Here is a 16,985-nt window from a genome sequence, read left to right as displayed (position 1 = left end):
ATTAAGTGATGATAAAACTTTGAGTAAATGGGAAAAAAAACCTGCAGCATCCAGAGAACAACCCGCACCTTCACACTGATCCAATAACATGGGTGTTATCTTTGCACCTACAGGAAGCAGCACTTTGGTTCAACGTCCTTCACATGTTCATAAAAGTCTCCATATAAATCGATCTGATGGGTGTGATTTTTATTTTTTTATTTCTTCTGTATTTACTGCGCGTTAATCTCCTCCCACCTGCCTGATAAGGATGCGCGCTCCCGGGGAGTTTTATAGCAACTGTTGCCCGGTGAAGCAGCGCCATAGTCACCGTAGTCCTGGCGACTGTAACCCACCAACAACAACCTCTCGCTCCATCATTACCACCTCCTCCACCATCCTCATCTTCATCAACCAGTCCACGGCTCAGGTTTGGATCAATCCCTTTACTACCTTCGCCACCGTGAATTCAACTTCGAGGCGTCGCTGCCCGCGGGGGGAGATATTTACCGCGTCGGCGTGTGTTTTGTCCGCCGATGAATGAACGCTTTCCTCTCGGTGGGTAGCTTGGGGTACTTTGCTAGCGAGGGTGTTTCTTTGTAACGTGCTAGCATGCTCGGCTAACGCTCTGCCTGGGAGATACCCACAGATGTGAGGGGTCCGGCTCGCTAGCAGCGGCGAGAAACGTCCTCCCCGCGGGTTCGTTTTGTGGCTACAACTTCCCCCGCATGTAGTCCACCTGGCATTAAATAGTTTTTGGGGGGTAACCCGTGTGTTTAAACTTACCATGCTGGCTGAGCGGTAGCATCGGTGTGGGGCTAGCCGCTGATGCTAGCTGGGTCAGCTGGAGCAGGTGTCTGTTGTTGCTAGGTTGCTAACGCCAGCGTTGCCTTCTCACAATGCCTGTTGGTATCCCCCCCCTCCGTGTATTTTAAGCTAATGTGGCAGTGATATCGCAAGTTTTGTCAAACCGTGTCGGGGATACACAACCAGCAGCGTCGACCAGCAGTGAGCTAGCTTCTCCACACACACACCAAGTGCTTTTGACAATAGCTAAGCCATTACTTTCCCTTTTGTCTTAGGGGAAGCAAAGATAGCCTTCGCTAGCCCTCTTTGTGGCATCTGATGGCCACGATAAGCTAACACCTGACATACGGCGAAGTGTTGCAGCCTTGAGGGGGGGGGGGAAACAAATATGCATCATTATCATCAAAACACCTTAATGTTGGTGCCCATTTTAATCCCGAATCCTTGCTTTATCCTGCCCTGCACTGTCTGTGTATCTGGGCTTGTGAACGTCAGGGTTCGTCCGCCCACTGCAGAATATATCTGTATTTAAAACCATTAAAATGATCTATTTAGTATTTTTGATAATAAGATATGCACTCCATGTGTGCCTGTGCTTCAGGGAGCACAGACCATAGAGGAAGAAGGACTTGATTCAGTCTATAATCACACTGTAAAGGGGGGAGATGTGTAGTCCTGAGTTAACAGCTTATTATTGTGTAAGAACTGATTTATGCTCACTTTGATTTGGTGAAAGTGATCTCATCTATTTCGGTCAAATGTACATATTCCCTCGCCTCACTATAGAATAGTAAACTTGCTGTTTATGGCCAGTTAATTTTGTGTGAGGGTCGTATAGGTAGAGACTTGGTTTCTTAATGTTGCATCACAATTATTCTTGGGTCCACTGGGTCTCCTGCACATCTGCGACCCCCCCCCCCCCATTCCTGTTGGAGGAGATAGCAGGTGTGTGTGTGTGTGTGTGTTGTGAGGACAGGTGCACTTTCAGCGGTGATGGGACTCCTGACCATCGAGGCCTATGTGTGTGTATATATATATATATATATATATATATATGACAAGGTATTCAGCTAGGAAATAGAATTTAGTTGTCCATCACCATCCTTAAAATGAGTTTGTGTAATTGTATGTAATTCATCATCTGCGTGTATGTAACTACTGATGTAGAAGGCCTTTGAATGAGAAAGACCTGTTATTGATAAGCAAACGTGGCTTTGACTGCCTCAGATCAGGTCAAACACTAACAAAACCATATTTTCAAAATACTAAAGGCAAAGATCAAAATAATATACATTTATTGATGTATTGGCATATACCACACAATATGGGTCATGCACAGACACCCCTCCCAACACACACACACAAACAGGATGTTGGAAACTGCTAGTTATCAGATCATGTTACCACTTACCTGTAGTCCAGTAGGGCAGAAATAGTACCATGCCACCTGCCGCCTGGATCCTGTTGCATTTCCAATCACTTAAAGAGGGCCTGATTAATTCAATTATTCAGTCATCCATTTTCATGGATTAGCAGGATAGGGCATGTTTGGTTTGTTATTAGCCACGGCCGGCCAGAGATAATGTATGATGCTGATGAAAGGGGGGTGGCGTAAAGGTCCTTGTTTTTTACTTCCAAAACCCACATCTGGCAACTCGGCTCATCAGTGTAGATTTAGACGTTTTCTTAACCAGTGTCACGATGCGTTTTTCCTCTGTTTCTCATGATCCTGTCTTGAAATCAAATCAGGTCAAATGTCTGATGCTTTGTTGCTCTGATTCTAACTGGCAATAATAACAATATCCAGTTTATTAGTGCAAAAACACATCAGTTGCTCCCCGTTTAGTTTCTAATTTAAAACCCGACTCCTAAACAAATAGTGCTTTGCATTCCTCCCCCCCTCTTCAGCTCCCACTTACATGTCCCTTCACCTGTTCGCCTGCTGTACTAGCGCCTAATCCTGCTCCTGTCTGGGGTTGAATGTGTGTGTGAAAAGGGGAGATATTGTGTATGGTGTACTTTTCAGGCTTGTTCACCAGGTCATATTTCTTTACTCGGTGCATCAGACTCCACCGTTATCATACATGATCATTAGGGAACGGTGGTTCTGTGTTGTTTTTCCAGGAGCTGTGACTGAATATAGCAGTCTTTGCTATTTGTTGCTTGTAAGGTTAGCATGAGGAACTGGGGGGGGGCGCGCGGTGAAAAACGTAGGGCAAAATGTTGCCCTCCTCTGTGGCTTTTGTTCCTCTGTGTCTTTGTAGGGCTTGCACTTGCTCAGTGGAGCAAAGCATTTAAGTGGGCCACAAGGGAGTGCCTGAATTGTGAGGCAGGAGGTGTGTGGTGTGTGTGTGTATTTGTGGAGGGGGTTGGGGTGAGGCAACAAGAGTGTGTTGTGATGCAGGGGCACTTTTCCTCGATTAGGTGGGCTCAGTTGGGCACATGTACTTTGGCTTTCAAACTGCAATGTGGAACATGAGTCTACATTCCCCGCTCTCCTCAAGTCCTTTTTTTTTTTTTAGCAAAACAGTAGTAAGCTGAAGGCTCAAGTTTGACTGTGCAGAATGACATCTTCATCACTTGTGTTGTCTCCAACCAATGCCTGTCACACCTCAAGATAAAGGAGCTGCTCGCCATGTTGTGATTTTTTTGTGAATTGTCCTAATTACCAGCATCTTTACAAAATCACAGAATATAAACATATGCCTCTCTTGATGGTAGTTCCTTCTTCCATCAGCCAGACCACAGCCCGTCTATCAACAGTCTGCTTACGTGTCTGACAGTGATAGTATATGCATACATCCCCCTTCCCCGGTGTTCAAAATAGTCATGCTGAAAGCAGATGGCTTCGCGTTAATGAATCTCAGTTCGCCTGGGTCTTTAAAGAAATAACAGATTTTTTATTTTTTCTGTCGCTTGACTTTTTCTCACAATCTCAGCGCACCAGGTAAGACTGACTCAGCTTTCCAATCCCAACTTTGACGTTCGTCACCCCAACACAAATAAAGTGATAATCACAGGAAAAGGGGCCAGTATGATCCTGAAGATAAAGGGAAGGCTTGTCCCCGGAGAGAGACGAAGCTGTTTGGAGACCCAGCTTAATTAACCAAGAGAGGCTTGTTCATGGAAACTGTGATGGGGAGGAGGTGGCCTTCCCCTGGAAGGAATGAGTGATGTTAGCCGTACTATTATTAACTCACAAACACAGGTTCACCAACTGTCTCTCCTCTCCCTTTCTCCTTATCTTGAAAATAGATCACTTTCCCCTTAGCTAGCGAGTAGTGTAGACGAGGTCTCTCATGCACACTGCAGCTTTTTTTATTAGTAATAAGGATTCTTTCTGCTCGAGTCACACAAAACCTGCTTCTTTTTGTTTTCAGTACCTTTCATTCTGAAGTAAAATAGGACCTGTAAAAGTGCAGGACTGACAGAGCAACAAAAAGCAACATCTATTTGGAGTTTGTTAAATATTAACTTGTTTTATGGCTGTGAACATGGAGACACGTCCATGTGTCACTGATGCATGAGGCTTTTAGTACATTGAGTACCACAAGGCAGAAACAGGTGCTTGGGTAGAATTGCTCGAGAGCAGATTTAGAAGCATTGATTTGATCTGTGACGAAACCTCGTGTTCACTGTTATGCCTTGATTAGTATCTCAATAAAGCATATTTTATGCCCTGGTATAACCGAATCAGGAGGATAAATATTGGATGTATTTTCCTCTATAATCTACAGTTTTTTTTGATGGATGTGTCTGTTTGGTATTTCATGCTATGTTTTGGATACATGTTAAGGATAAGATTTATTTTGGGATACGTTAGCTGAGGTTCATGGCACTGATTTGAAGAGAGAATAAAAAAGTAATCTATGTGTTGTTCTTTTTCTATTATCAACTCAACTTAAAAACAATACAAGTATTTAGTAGAGCGTTTAGCAAATTTCCTCTTTGTCTTATTTAATTATTAATCTTTTACACCACATGGGTGTTGGCTCAATGTTGCATTAAGATGATAATGTTGTTGTTATTGAGTGGTAAAGTTGCCGTACCAGTTAGACCGGTAGGTTCAGACTGAGTGCTCTTTACTTTCACTTATTGTGGCTCTTACTTATCTACAGTAAGAGTGAGTATTCTCTGTCTTATTTAGGCGCCATGCAGACCCCTGAAGCAGGCGCTGACTCCACCTCCACTGTCCCTCTTCAGACCACCGTGCCTGTCCAGCCTACCGGCTCCACCCAGCAGGTGCCTGTCCAGCAACAGGTACATCCAGCCTGTCTGTCTGTGTGTGTATTTATGTCTGAATACCTGCATCATGCATGTCTCCCTGCTAACATGTGATTTTTAGTCTAAACTAAACCATTTATTTGCAACTTTTACAATTTGTGTTGCCAGGCCCAGACTGTTCAACAGGTTCAGCATGTTTACCCAGCACAGGTGCAGTATGTGGAGGAAAACAGTGGCGTCTACACCAACGGCAACATGTGAGTCACTCTGCTACTCAGCTCTGCTCTTACACCACTCAACAAATATTAGCGCTACGTCTCCGCAGCCTGTTCTTTCTCCTCTTAAGTCTCTTCACACCATCATTCATGTCACAAGCACATGATGTCGGTGGGAGAGCGTTTGGTCTCTTTGCGTTTGTTGTCTTTTCTGAGGGGTCTGCAGTCGTGCGTTTGATTGTGCTCAGTCACCTGAACATGACGAGAAGTAGGCCTGTCCTCTAAGTGCTGACGCTACGTGAGGGTCCCCTGGGTCTGGGGAGCGGGGGTTACATACACACTCCACTAACAAGCGCAAGCTGTGTTTGTTCTACTGTGATTCACGCGTACACACATACACACACACACACACACACACACACACACACACACACACACACACACACACACACACACACACTTACACGTGTATGTACAGAAACAAACACACTGTAGCTGTCTGACCTCAGCTACTGGTGGAAATACTAGAGACTACTTAGAAATACTTAATCATGTACCAAACAACAAGACACGTGGCCCGAGTATCAGGCTTGTAAAAACATATTGTGAAAGTTATATTTAAAGACCTGTCCAAATCACATGTGAGACATAAAGTCAATAACCAATAAAAAAACGTTTTATGATAATTACTTTTGACAGTATTTAATTTGAGTCTAGTGCATAAACAATAAAGAGGTTGTGTAATGTTTAATTTTTACCATCTACCCTTAACAGGTGACTCACATAATTAAGAAACCATACTGAACTAAAGAAATGCAAATTAACCCAACAAATAAAAAATCTGCAATTATTATCTCTCAGTTTTATTTTCCGTCCCGGCACACTGTCTCATTGACTGACTGCTCACCTCTCCTCCGTACAGAAGAACCTACTCGTACTCGGAGCCGCAGCTGTACAGCCAGAACAGTGGAGGGAGCTACTTTGACACGCAGGGCAGCTCATCACAAGTGTCCACTGTGGTGACGTCTCATGGCATGACCAACAACGGAGGAGGGGGCAGCGGAGGAATGAACATGGGTCTGGCGGGGGGTCAGGTAATCAGCAGCAGTTCGGGGGCGTACCTCATGGACAACACTGGACCGCACCCTGCCACCCAGACCGCACGAGCTTCCCCGGCGACTGTAAGTGCATAGCGCCCACGAATTGGGTTCCTCGCCCGCCTTCGCCTGACCTCTGTTGTGTGTTTTGTCGATCGAACATCTGACTAGTGTGTAGTCACATCCAAATCTTCCCTGTTTCCATCCACACAGCTTTTAGTTTGCTTACACTCTTACACTGATTTGATTCAAAATGTGGGATGTCAACTCTCCTATGTAGAGTGTGTGTGTTTCTAAACTTTCAGTGTACACGCATTATGTTACATTATAGAGAGAGAACTTTTTTGTTCACCTCCTCCATGATTGTGTATATCTCTGGCGATGATCCTTGCTGATGCATGCGATGAACTGCGTAGGCTGCCCCCGAGTCTCTGTAGTGATACAACTACTGCCAGTTTCCATCCCTCATTTCATCTGAGCTGGTTTATTAGCACTCTTTGGTGAAGAGGAAGAAAGGAGGGGCTCAAACCTGAGAGACAGGTGCATTGAGCGAGGGAGGAGATGCACAGCTCCACAGACGCTCCCACTCCTCACGAGAGTTGTGTATCGTACAAAGGAGTTGCTCTGTAGCTACAATCTGAACGCCCCATTGACAATTTTCATGTAGTCCACTCTAATGGTGCCTTTTGGCAGAAACGTGGTAATGATGTGTTAACTGACATTACGTGTGGATGAATATGATGTGGATTTCAGTCGTGGGAGAGTTTAAAACCCCCTTATAATGAGTGGCAACATTAAATTGTTTTTTTATGTCTAAGAAATGTTTGCAGGCTTCGGAAGAATGCTTCTAAGTGATGTGCTACTTGACTAGATGAATTGGTCCAGCAGTATGATTTTCTTTTTTCAATACAATTAAATACCAAGGAGAAGACTTGTTTTAAACCAATAATCCTTTCGGTAGAAAATGAGCTAAACACTGAGACACCAGGCTGCCAACAGGAAACACATCATGCTTAATTAACAATCCTTTAATAAGAGTGAGTTTAGCATCTTTTTAATACTTAGTCCAAACTGATATACTCATCCTGTAAAGCGTGTGTTCCTGTTATATGGAACAGGCAAAGATTTCCCTGAAATGGCAGGTAGTCCTGCTCCGCTTGGGTTTAGTGGTGCTTGCTTTGGAATCTTTCCTAAATATATTTATTTTGCTAGTAGCCACTAATGTGTCTACATCAACTTTTGATTTTTCTTGCTTTTGTTTATTTCTTTATTTTTTGTTCATTTCCCTCCTCTTACATTTTGTTTTCCTGTGCTTCGTGGTTTATCAGATTGAAATGGCGATTGAGACGCTCCAAAAATCTGAGGGTTTATCCAGTCAGAGAAGCTCGCTGCTCAACAGCCATGTAAGTTGGTTTTTATAAATGCTTGCCCTCGTCTTACCTTGACTTCTGCTAAACTCAACTCTCTTGCCGTTCTGCCTCTCTCCACCCCTCTGTACATTTGAGTTTGGTGTGGTGCTTGCTGTTGCTTCTTTTACTTGTTATTATTCATTTAAATTCACTGGCTGCATTAGAGATGCTTTTGCAGAGCTGAAACGTGGCAGTCTACTGACTGGCGGCCTGAGCGCTTTCCAGACAGTTTGCGTGGACCAGTGTGAATCTCTTGAGTAAAGCAGCATGTGTTACCCTTGTAGCTCCAGTGGCTGTTGGACAATTATGAGACAGCAGAGGGCGTAAGTCTACCACGATCCACCCTCTACAATCATTACCTACGGCACTGCCAGGAGCAGAAACTGGACCCTGTGAATGCAGCCTCGTTTGGCAAACTCATCCGCTCCATCTTCATGGGACTCCGTACAAGGCGTCTTGGGACAAGGTTCGCTTTTTCTAGCTTCCCTTCTCTCCCTCTCCTTAAACCAGTTTTTCATCCATGTGAACTTTTCACCTCTCCTTAAGACTCCGTCAATATGCGCTCACTTTTGTTTTTTGTTTTGCAGAGGCAACTCCAAATATCATTACTACGGTATACGTGTAAAACCAGACTCCCCACTCAATAGACTCCAAGAGGACATGCAGTATATGGCTCTCAGACAGCAGCCTGTTCAGCAGAAACAGAGGTACAAAGGCAGCCAGACATGCAGCCAGACATGAATGCAGACATGCGATACTTATCTCACCTTATATCAGTGCTGAGGTGAGCCCTTTGGTTTCAGGTTCAAGCCGGTGCAGAAGTTTGACAGCGGCGCTGGGGAGAATTACCCAGCCGGAGGCCAAAACCAACCTGGTGCAGAGGAGCAGACAGTCATCGCGCAGAGCCAGCACCACCAGCAGTTCTTAGGTTAGCAGCTTTTCCCTTTGTCTGAATGTCTGTGAAACAGAAAACATTCGAAATGCATTGATTTCTGCTTTGCCAGATTATTCCATAGTGGTGAATTCAATGTCTCATTATCCCAACAGACGCATCGCGAGCGCTCCCTGACTTTGTCGAGCTGGACCTGGGACAGAGCAATACAGAGAACATCAGTCCGGAGGATGTGAAAGCTCTCCAGTCCCTTTACAGAGAGCACTGTGAGGTTAGATAAAGGGCAGGCTTTTCATTTCCTCCACAAAGTCACCGCAGCACACATAACTCCATTCAATATTGCAGCATTCATTGATACCATCCTGTCTCACTATGCAGGCATTTTGACAGTACATTTCCCTATTGATCTGACTGGACTAGCAACACATAAATCTATTTCACTTATTTTCTATTAAAAGTCTCACTCTCTCCGAGGGAAAACGTCCATGTTCTCCCTCATTGCTATCATCACAGACATTTAGTAGTTTAATCTACTGGTATTACATGTAAACTTTGGCAGGATTCAGAGGGTGGAAACTTTGGGAAAGGTCATGTGTGTTTACAGTGACAGAGATTCGTAAAATGCCATCCGCTGGCATTTAGGAACTGAATTTCCTCTTCATCTATTGAGGTTTTCAGTCACAGCTCTTCTAATGTCTGGAGAACAATGACCAATAGAAGAAAAAAATCATTCACACATTCCTCATGCACATCCAGAGCTTTTTTGAGATGTTCATGTGAGATTTCAGCCACATCAGTACAATGCAGGTAAATAGAATTTTATCTGTGCCCTTGAGAGCGCAACAAAATACTTAATCTTAACAATGTCCTGGTTCCTCTGGATAAACCTCACACCTTGCTATCAACGGGCACTATTTCTTCTCCTCTTAGAAAGTAATTGAAGTGAAACCTATTAACCGCTTTTGTTTAATCTCTGCTTCTGTTGCAGGCTATCTTGGACGTGGTTGTCAACCTCCAGTTCAGTCTAATTGAGAAGCTGTGGCAGACATTCTGGCGTTACTCTCCCCCTGACTCGGTAGAGGGTGCCACTGTAACAGAAAACAGGTGATGAAGAATTCCAATGTTGATTTAACATTTTCAAAAAATATCAATTTGAATGCAAGTTATTATTTTAGGAATGAACTGATTTCAAAGGCAACTTTTAAAGTTTTGATGTGGTCGTTCTGCAGCAGCATTAGCGAGATCGAAGCGCGGCTCCCCCAATCACAACTACTGGCGCTGTGCAGAAACGAAGCTGTACTCAAGTGGATGAGCACCTGTGACCACCTAATGTACCAGGCCCTTGTGGAGATCCTCATCCCTGATGTCCTGAGACCCATTCCCAGTGAGTCACAGTCCCAGACACCTCTCGTGTTCCCCTGTGTGCTGTGCTGCTGGTATTGTTGTAATGAACGTGCTGTTTTTGACATGTTGTTTGGTTTCGCAGGTGCCTTGACTCAAGCCATTCGCAACTTTGCCAAAAGCCTGGAAGGTTGGCTCAATAATGCTATGAACGCCAGTCCACAGAGAATGATCCAGACCAAGGTGCACTATTGCAGCATTTATAAGAGATTTTCAAAAACTCCCCTGTTCTAAATATACAACTAATACATGAGAGTAATTCAGTTTTTAAAGGTATGAACGATTTACTAGCTGTTGGTGACACCTGGGCCTTTTGTAATCATTGTTTTCACAGATTGCCGCTGTTAGTGCCTTTGCGCAAACACTGCGCAGATACACATCTCTGAACCACCTGGCTCAGGCGGCACGTGCTGTGTTGCAGAACACGTCACAGATCAACCAGATGCTGAGTGATCTCAACCGTGTTGACTTTGCCAACGTACAGGTCAGAACAGTTCTTTGTGTTTTGAATACGCAGCAGCGGTGCTTTTGTAATGTCAACAGTAATATCACTTCTCTCTTATCAGTATGTCAAAAGAATATATACATATGTCTTGCTTTTCCTTTCACTGGACACGTGTGAACCTCCCGTTCTGCCTCTGTTGCTGTGTAGGAGCAGGCATCGTGGGTGTGCCAGTGTGAGGAAGGAGTGGTTCAGCACTTGGAGCAGGACTTCAAGGCCACACTACAGCAGCAAAGCTCTTTGGAGCAGTGGGCAGCCTGGCTGGAGAATGTGGTCACTCAGGTGCTCAAGCCCTACGAGCACCGGCCCAGTTTTCCCAGGGCGGCTCGACAGTTCCTGCTCAAATGGTCCTTCTACAGGTCTGCAAAAACAAACAGCCACACTGAGACATGACCCTGTGTGTGTGCGACAGAACACTTAATGTTTTCTTTAATGTCTGTGCAGTTCAATGGTGATCAGGGACCTGACCCTGCGCAGTGCTGCCAGCTTCGGTTCCTTCCACCTGATTCGCCTGCTCTACGATGAGTACATGTTTTACTTAGTGGAGCATCGTGTGGCCCAAGCTACCGGAGAGACGCCCATCGGTGTCATGGGGGAGGTACAACTTTGCCACCACTCGTTTTGGTTTTCAGTTTCCTAGTATTTATAGTGCCACTGTGACACACTACAATATATGACAGATATGCCTGATATAAAAATTGACCTCCAAGCACAAATTTACAATCTAGTATCTCATTTAGATACATGAAAGTTTATGTCTAATGGACCCTCTAATTATGATTTTTGTCTGTTTCAGTTCGACAGCCTCAACACCTTCTCCCTCAGTAACATCGATAAAGGTATGTGGCGCAATATTTATGCTAAAAGAGAGATTTTATTGTTGCCAACTGCAGTGGGACTACTGAGAAATATCGTTTTTGTTTTATACTCAAATGACTGTGTTTTTACAATCAGTCTAATTCTGAAGTCATTGAGGTCAGTGATTGGCAAGCATTGCAAAATGTGGTTAATGAGCTAAATTGAAGTATTTGTATACTTCAATTTAGCAAAGGTTAATTGAAGTATTTGTATACTTCATTTTATCTGTACGTAAAACATCTGTACGCTTGAATAGTGGAAAAAATATTTATCTATTAAACCAGCACCAACAGTGCAGCAAAAATTACATTTTGATGAAACACCAGAAGGTGCATCAACTAATCCTCTTGTGAAGAGAGTCCAAGATCATAGTGACATTATTTTAAAACAAATTTATGATTTATGATGGTAACACTTGGATTTTTGTGATGATCCAAACTCAAAGACAATTGTTCTATATACGTGTTGCTCTTTCTTGTCCAGATGAAACTAGTGGGATGGACAGTGACTTGGACGACGACGTGGAGGAGTCCGGGGAACCTCTCGCCAAGCGGGAGAAGTCGGAGCACGACGTGATCCAGGTGATCCAGGTCGGGGCGCTAGAGGACGGGTCCCACCCTGTGGTGGGCGTCGTCCAGCCAGGTGTCCTCCACTCGCTGCCCCAGCCCCCGCAGGATCACACGGAGCACATCCTCACCCCCTCAGCTGGTACTCCTAACATCCGCCACTGCAGCACCACAGGCAACACCTACGCCTCTGTTTGAGGGTCAGAGGGCACGGCCAACCGTGTCCGGCCTATTTACGCTGTCTCACTCTCTCCACATATCTTTCTCTCTGTCAGTCTTGATGTTTCCGTCTCTTTCATGCATTGTCTCCGTCTGTACCTGAATGGACTTGCACTCCTCTCCAGCCTGGTCAGTGGAGGAGTGCTGATGGCTGACAGTCTGGCCAAGTTGTGCTGTCCGTGTCTGACTGCTTAGATTCTGGATGTTCTGTCATCCCATAAGTCTGTGCTCTACCATAATGCGGCAGCTGGTGGAAGGGACCCGGAGGAAAAGGACTAATTTGACCCGTTAAAACATTTCCTGGTTATTCATGACTTAACAACAAACCCGTCTGTGTGTACAGACAAGCATAAGCTTGAAGGAAAATTACACTCCTTCATACTACTGATGTCTCAGAGCTCAAATCCACGTCACCAGTCCCAGAGGAGCAAAGTCATTGATTGACTCAAGACCTTCATCTATTGTACATAGATCTGCTGTACTTTGAATTGGTATTACCCAAACCTCATGGTGCTATCATTGTGTTTTGCTTTAACTTCCCGTTATCCCTCCTAACTTTAGTATGATTTACATTCCAACTGCTGACTAACTTTTGGCTGAACAAAACATGTTTGAGTGTTGTTTGTAGCTCAAAAGAAAGGGATGACTTTCTATGTGTGTATGACATTTAAAAAAAGGATCAATGGGCAATTTTGTCTCAATTTGGTAGCCACCCACCGATGACCACTTACAGCTTTTAGCCACAGAGAAAGAAACCCCCGAAAGAGATATCTGTGCTGCTACTCGTGTGTAGAGAGATTGAGAAGAACGGCTGTACAAAAACCGTTTCCTCAATGCTAGCTTTTCTATGCACTCCGTGCATAACGCTTGCCTTTGTTCATTTTAGATGCTCTGTAGTTCCGTTGATGTGACAAGCTGTAATCTTGAAACAACTTACTAGACACATTCCCCTGTTTCTTTCTCTTTTTTAGTTTTTGTCTTGAAGAAATCTTTTAAGTTCATAGAGGACCAAAAACCAAACCAACAAGAGGAAGCTGGGAGTGAGGCCTCAGGGGCCACCCGAGAGCCGTTTCCTGTCCCCCACAGTGCCATGTTGCAGAGCAGAAGGAATGTCAGGGATTAAATGTACCTCGGCTTTATCATAGTGCCTTATCTTTAAATGCAGCTGTCCTTGTTGTCCTGACTGTGCGGTGTCGAGAGCCCGCGGCCCCTCTGCATTGTCCCAGCCACACCTTTTGGCTTTCTGGTGACTTGTGGCTGGATTTGGGCAGGGTCATCAGTGTTGAGACCAAGGAACCCAGGCCCAGACACATCTGTTGTTTTCTCTGGATCAGCTCTACTAAGCTTATTTACGTATATCTGAATCACGGTCTTTAGCCTTGCTCCTGCCCTAACTCTGCCCCCTTGAGGCCTATTCTTGCATTAGCCTTCGTTACTGGGTGAAGTGCGTGTGAGTGTGTATATACATGGATGCGTAGGTCTGCACTGTGTTTGTATATGTATATAGATATGCCTATGTCTGCGTGCTTGTGTGTGTGTGTGTGTGTGTGTGTGTGTGTTGGAACACATCCATCAGTCACCCTACCTCAAACCAGTGGTGCCAGCCCTTTTGACGCGTGCAGAACAGTCACCAAACACTTATTGCACACACACCTCTGTACTGCACAAATCTCAACGCGATAGAGAAAGTCTGCATTGCTTTTCTCTCACCTCTGACACATTGTGATTTCAGTTCTTAGCCCATAAAAAAAAAAACCGTCATCCTTTGTTCCCTGTTTGAAGATCATCTTTGTACAGTGGACCAAAAGTAGATATTTTCTGATATTCAAAGAGATATATAGATATATATGTATAGTATATAAAATGACGACACACTACAGATACGTGTTTGCTTTTTATGTGGTTGATCGGATTGTTTCTACGTGACTGTGCTTCTTTCGGTAGCTCCTCTGTAATTAGTTTATAGACTCAAATGGGAAAGGCATGGGTACTAACTTTTTTCTTCATTAGACTACATCTATACTTGAACTGTTACAGCCTTCTATGTTGTGGAGATTATTGAGATTAATCCTCTAAATAGGAACTGTTTTGCTACTAAATTAATTTTTAGTTGGTTTTTTTTCCATGCCTGTTAAACGACCTGCACCGCTTCTCTGCGGAAGACATTTTTTATTTATTGATATTTATTGTGTTTTTGGTTTCATTATGCATATGTTATAATGGGGACTTATACCACTGCAAAGAGCAGACCTACTGTACAGAAGGACCAGGAGGTTTGTTTGTTGTCGTTTTGTTTTATTTTCCCCTTGTAAGTCATGTATGTAGGTTGATGAAGGATTACGAAGAAGGGTTGGCACTGTTATTTGTTGTAATCAGTCTTTTAGAATCTCTAGTCCAAAAATTCCCCCAGAAACTGTCGTTACGCAGGATCTGTGCCCTTTTTGTCTAAATCTAGGTTGTGTTGCTGTGTAGAAAACATGCTCAGCTGTAAAGGAGGGCGGGGATGTGCAAATGTTGTCATTTAGGTCTTACTCTGTAAAGTACGACTGAGTATTAGGGCCACTTACAGGGGAAAAAACCTGAGATTTTGAGAGTAAAGTAATAAATTTACCAGAAGAAAGTCTGAATTTAGGCTGCGCGAGGGGAAACATCAGAAGATCAGCCTGTTGCCTGGATAATGGAAATGCGGTCGACTGTAAATCTTTGATGTGATATACGTGTGATGTGATTTTCAAAGAGGTGTCCCAGATTCTCAAGAAACAATGAGATTTGTTTGAGGTTTTGTATCCAGAAGGATCGAGCACAGGTTCTCCTTGATGCTTCTTTCTTAAAAATATCTTCTTTATTCACTTAAATTGCAGCTTTGTTCTTGTAAAATTACAACTTTACTCTCGAAAAATCTCAGATTTCCTTTCTTCAACCTGGCCCTAATACTCTTGTTGTACAGACTCTTATCTAGGTTTTGTCAAAACAAATTCGACAGTTTTTTGTCCCCCACCACAAAGACACATTCCATATTTATTAAGCCCACACATCTCATACTGTAGCCTTACCCTGATCCTATTGGCTTGAAATGTCTGGCACACCAGATCTAGGAACCGAGCGCACACACTCATAAAAAGGCTTTCTCATCATATCCCTTAAGGACAGTTTTTGAAAAGTCTGCAAGAAAAGGTCAGTGAACCTGAAGGTAGCTGGGAGCTGGAGGCCCGGGGTATTTTGTTTACATCCGACTGCGGCCACAGCGACCTTGTATGAGCGATGGCTCCCTGACTCTTGCTATTTAAGTCGGGGAGAGAACACAAGGTGAACAGACACGTAGACATAAAGCCCCTAGATCGTCTTGTTCTTTCTCCGGAGCCTCACCATAAATCTGTGCTCACATAATAAACTAACCCCACATGACTCGCTGAATTTATTTGAAAATGCGATTGTAAAAAAAAGTGACGTTCCGTTCTGTGACTGAAATCTTTTGAAGTATGCTGTAAACCTGGGTAGTGTGTACTGGTTAGGAATGGAGGTTCTGCAGGATATATTATCTTGCCTCTTATTGAATGATTAGTTTTTTTTAATATATACGAGTCTCACCTCTGTTATGTGAATTAACTACAACACTGTAGATGTATTTTTTTTTGTGCCTGAAGTGGAAATGGCTTAAAAAAATGTTTCTTTCTTTGAATCTTAAATTGTGTGCTTTAGGATCATAAGTGCTTTCTGGTCTTGCACGGCTACCATGTGCTGCTAGAAACCGTTTTTGTTTCGTTTCAAAAATGTTTTTCCCCTATTTTTTCTTTTCACACATGGACTGACGTGCCACACAGTGATTTTTTAGCTTTTTCTGCATCTCAACGCCTGCCTGGTAAAACACTGGACTGATGATAATGCTGCCAACACAATTGTACTTTATTTCTCAGTGTCTTTGAAATTGAGAAGTAGGATTGTTATTTTTGTGCGTGTGTGTGTGTGTGAGAGTGTGTGTGTGCAAATGAGCCCGTTTTCAACCAGAGGAAAAAAAAAAGAAAAAAGAAAAACATAAGCTATGTCATAGGAGTTTTAGCTAAGAACTGACTCTTCACCGGGACAACATGGCAGCTTCACTGACCCATAGCAGACTCCAGTGCCTTTTCCTTTTCGCCCCGGCCAGAGCAGATGGCCTGGGTGACTATTGGGTCTCTGGTGGGCTACAGATAGAGGCTTATCAGAGCGGACGTTTCCTTGCACAGGTGCTGCCATTGAGAAGACACCAGAGCTGAGGAAGACGGAAAGAGAAAAAAAACGACCCGCCCTCAGACTTGGGACTGTCTATTTACTGGATGTGACGCGCACCGAGTGGTTTACACGTGGTAGATGACCTGCAAACGGCTTTTTAAAAATTGTATAGAACTGGTTAACGAACAAGGAGAGCGGCTGTAAAGTTAAAAAACGCTCCCTCTTACGACTTGTTTTTCTCATGATCGTGATTTCTGTTGGGGTTTCTTTTTGTCAAATGATCTTTTCTGAATGCTGTGACCTGTTTGAGATTTGTATTTGGATGTTTTCAAGTGCCATTTGACAGTCCAGTGAGTCGTGGCCATCTGTAGCACGCTCTAATGCAAGCACAAGCATTTGGCAGTGGCATTTGGGGAAGGTTTTTATTTTCGATTCACCCTAGACAAAAATATGTATATATCAAAAACTGAAAAGGTATATTTATTTGTGTCCTAATTATTTGATTTGTTCTTTTGGTGAACATTTTATCGGATATGTTGGCTAAAGTGCTTTTTTTGTGATAATTTCTTTTCCCTCTTTTTTTGGGGATAATGTATAGTATCTGATA

At 43.6% G+C, this 16,985-nt stretch overlaps 1 protein-coding gene across 3 annotated transcripts; it reads left to right on the top strand.

Moving 5' to 3' along the window:
• The first annotated feature begins 183 nt into the window (after positions 1-183).
• On the top strand, positions 184-16,177 carry rfx3 (regulatory factor X, 3 (influences HLA class II expression)). Of its 3 annotated transcripts, none has more exons than XM_034601869.1 (17): positions 184-409; positions 4,934-5,046; positions 5,179-5,267; positions 6,148-6,406; positions 7,651-7,725; positions 8,016-8,197; positions 8,319-8,438; positions 8,535-8,659; positions 8,779-8,894; positions 9,612-9,727; positions 9,856-10,007; positions 10,110-10,207; positions 10,359-10,508; positions 10,677-10,885; positions 10,971-11,124; positions 11,323-11,365; positions 11,868-16,177. In XM_034601869.1, the coding sequence occupies exons 2-17, from the start codon at positions 4,939-4,941 to the stop codon at positions 12,146-12,148; spliced, it is 2,277 nt and encodes a 758-aa protein (XP_034457760.1). In that variant the 5' UTR covers positions 184-409; positions 4,934-4,938; the 3' UTR covers positions 12,149-16,177. The 3 variants fall into 3 exon arrangements, with proteins under 3 accessions (XP_034457760.1, XP_034457757.1, XP_034457759.1); XM_034601866.1 differs by having other exon boundaries at positions 273-409; positions 9,853-10,007; XM_034601868.1 differs by lacking the exon at positions 184-409 and adding an exon at positions 894-987 and having other exon boundaries at positions 9,853-10,007; positions 11,868-12,148.
• The last annotated feature ends 808 nt before the right edge of the window (positions 16,178-16,985 follow it).

This window comes from Hippoglossus hippoglossus, chromosome 12 (genome assembly GCF_009819705.1).
Source record: "Hippoglossus hippoglossus isolate fHipHip1 chromosome 12, fHipHip1.pri, whole genome shotgun sequence".
NCBI classification, from domain to species: domain Eukaryota; kingdom Metazoa; phylum Chordata; class Actinopteri; order Pleuronectiformes; family Pleuronectidae; genus Hippoglossus; species Hippoglossus hippoglossus.
The sequence above is the reverse complement of the archived record's forward strand: the minus strand, read 5'-3'. Positions and strand labels throughout refer to the sequence as shown.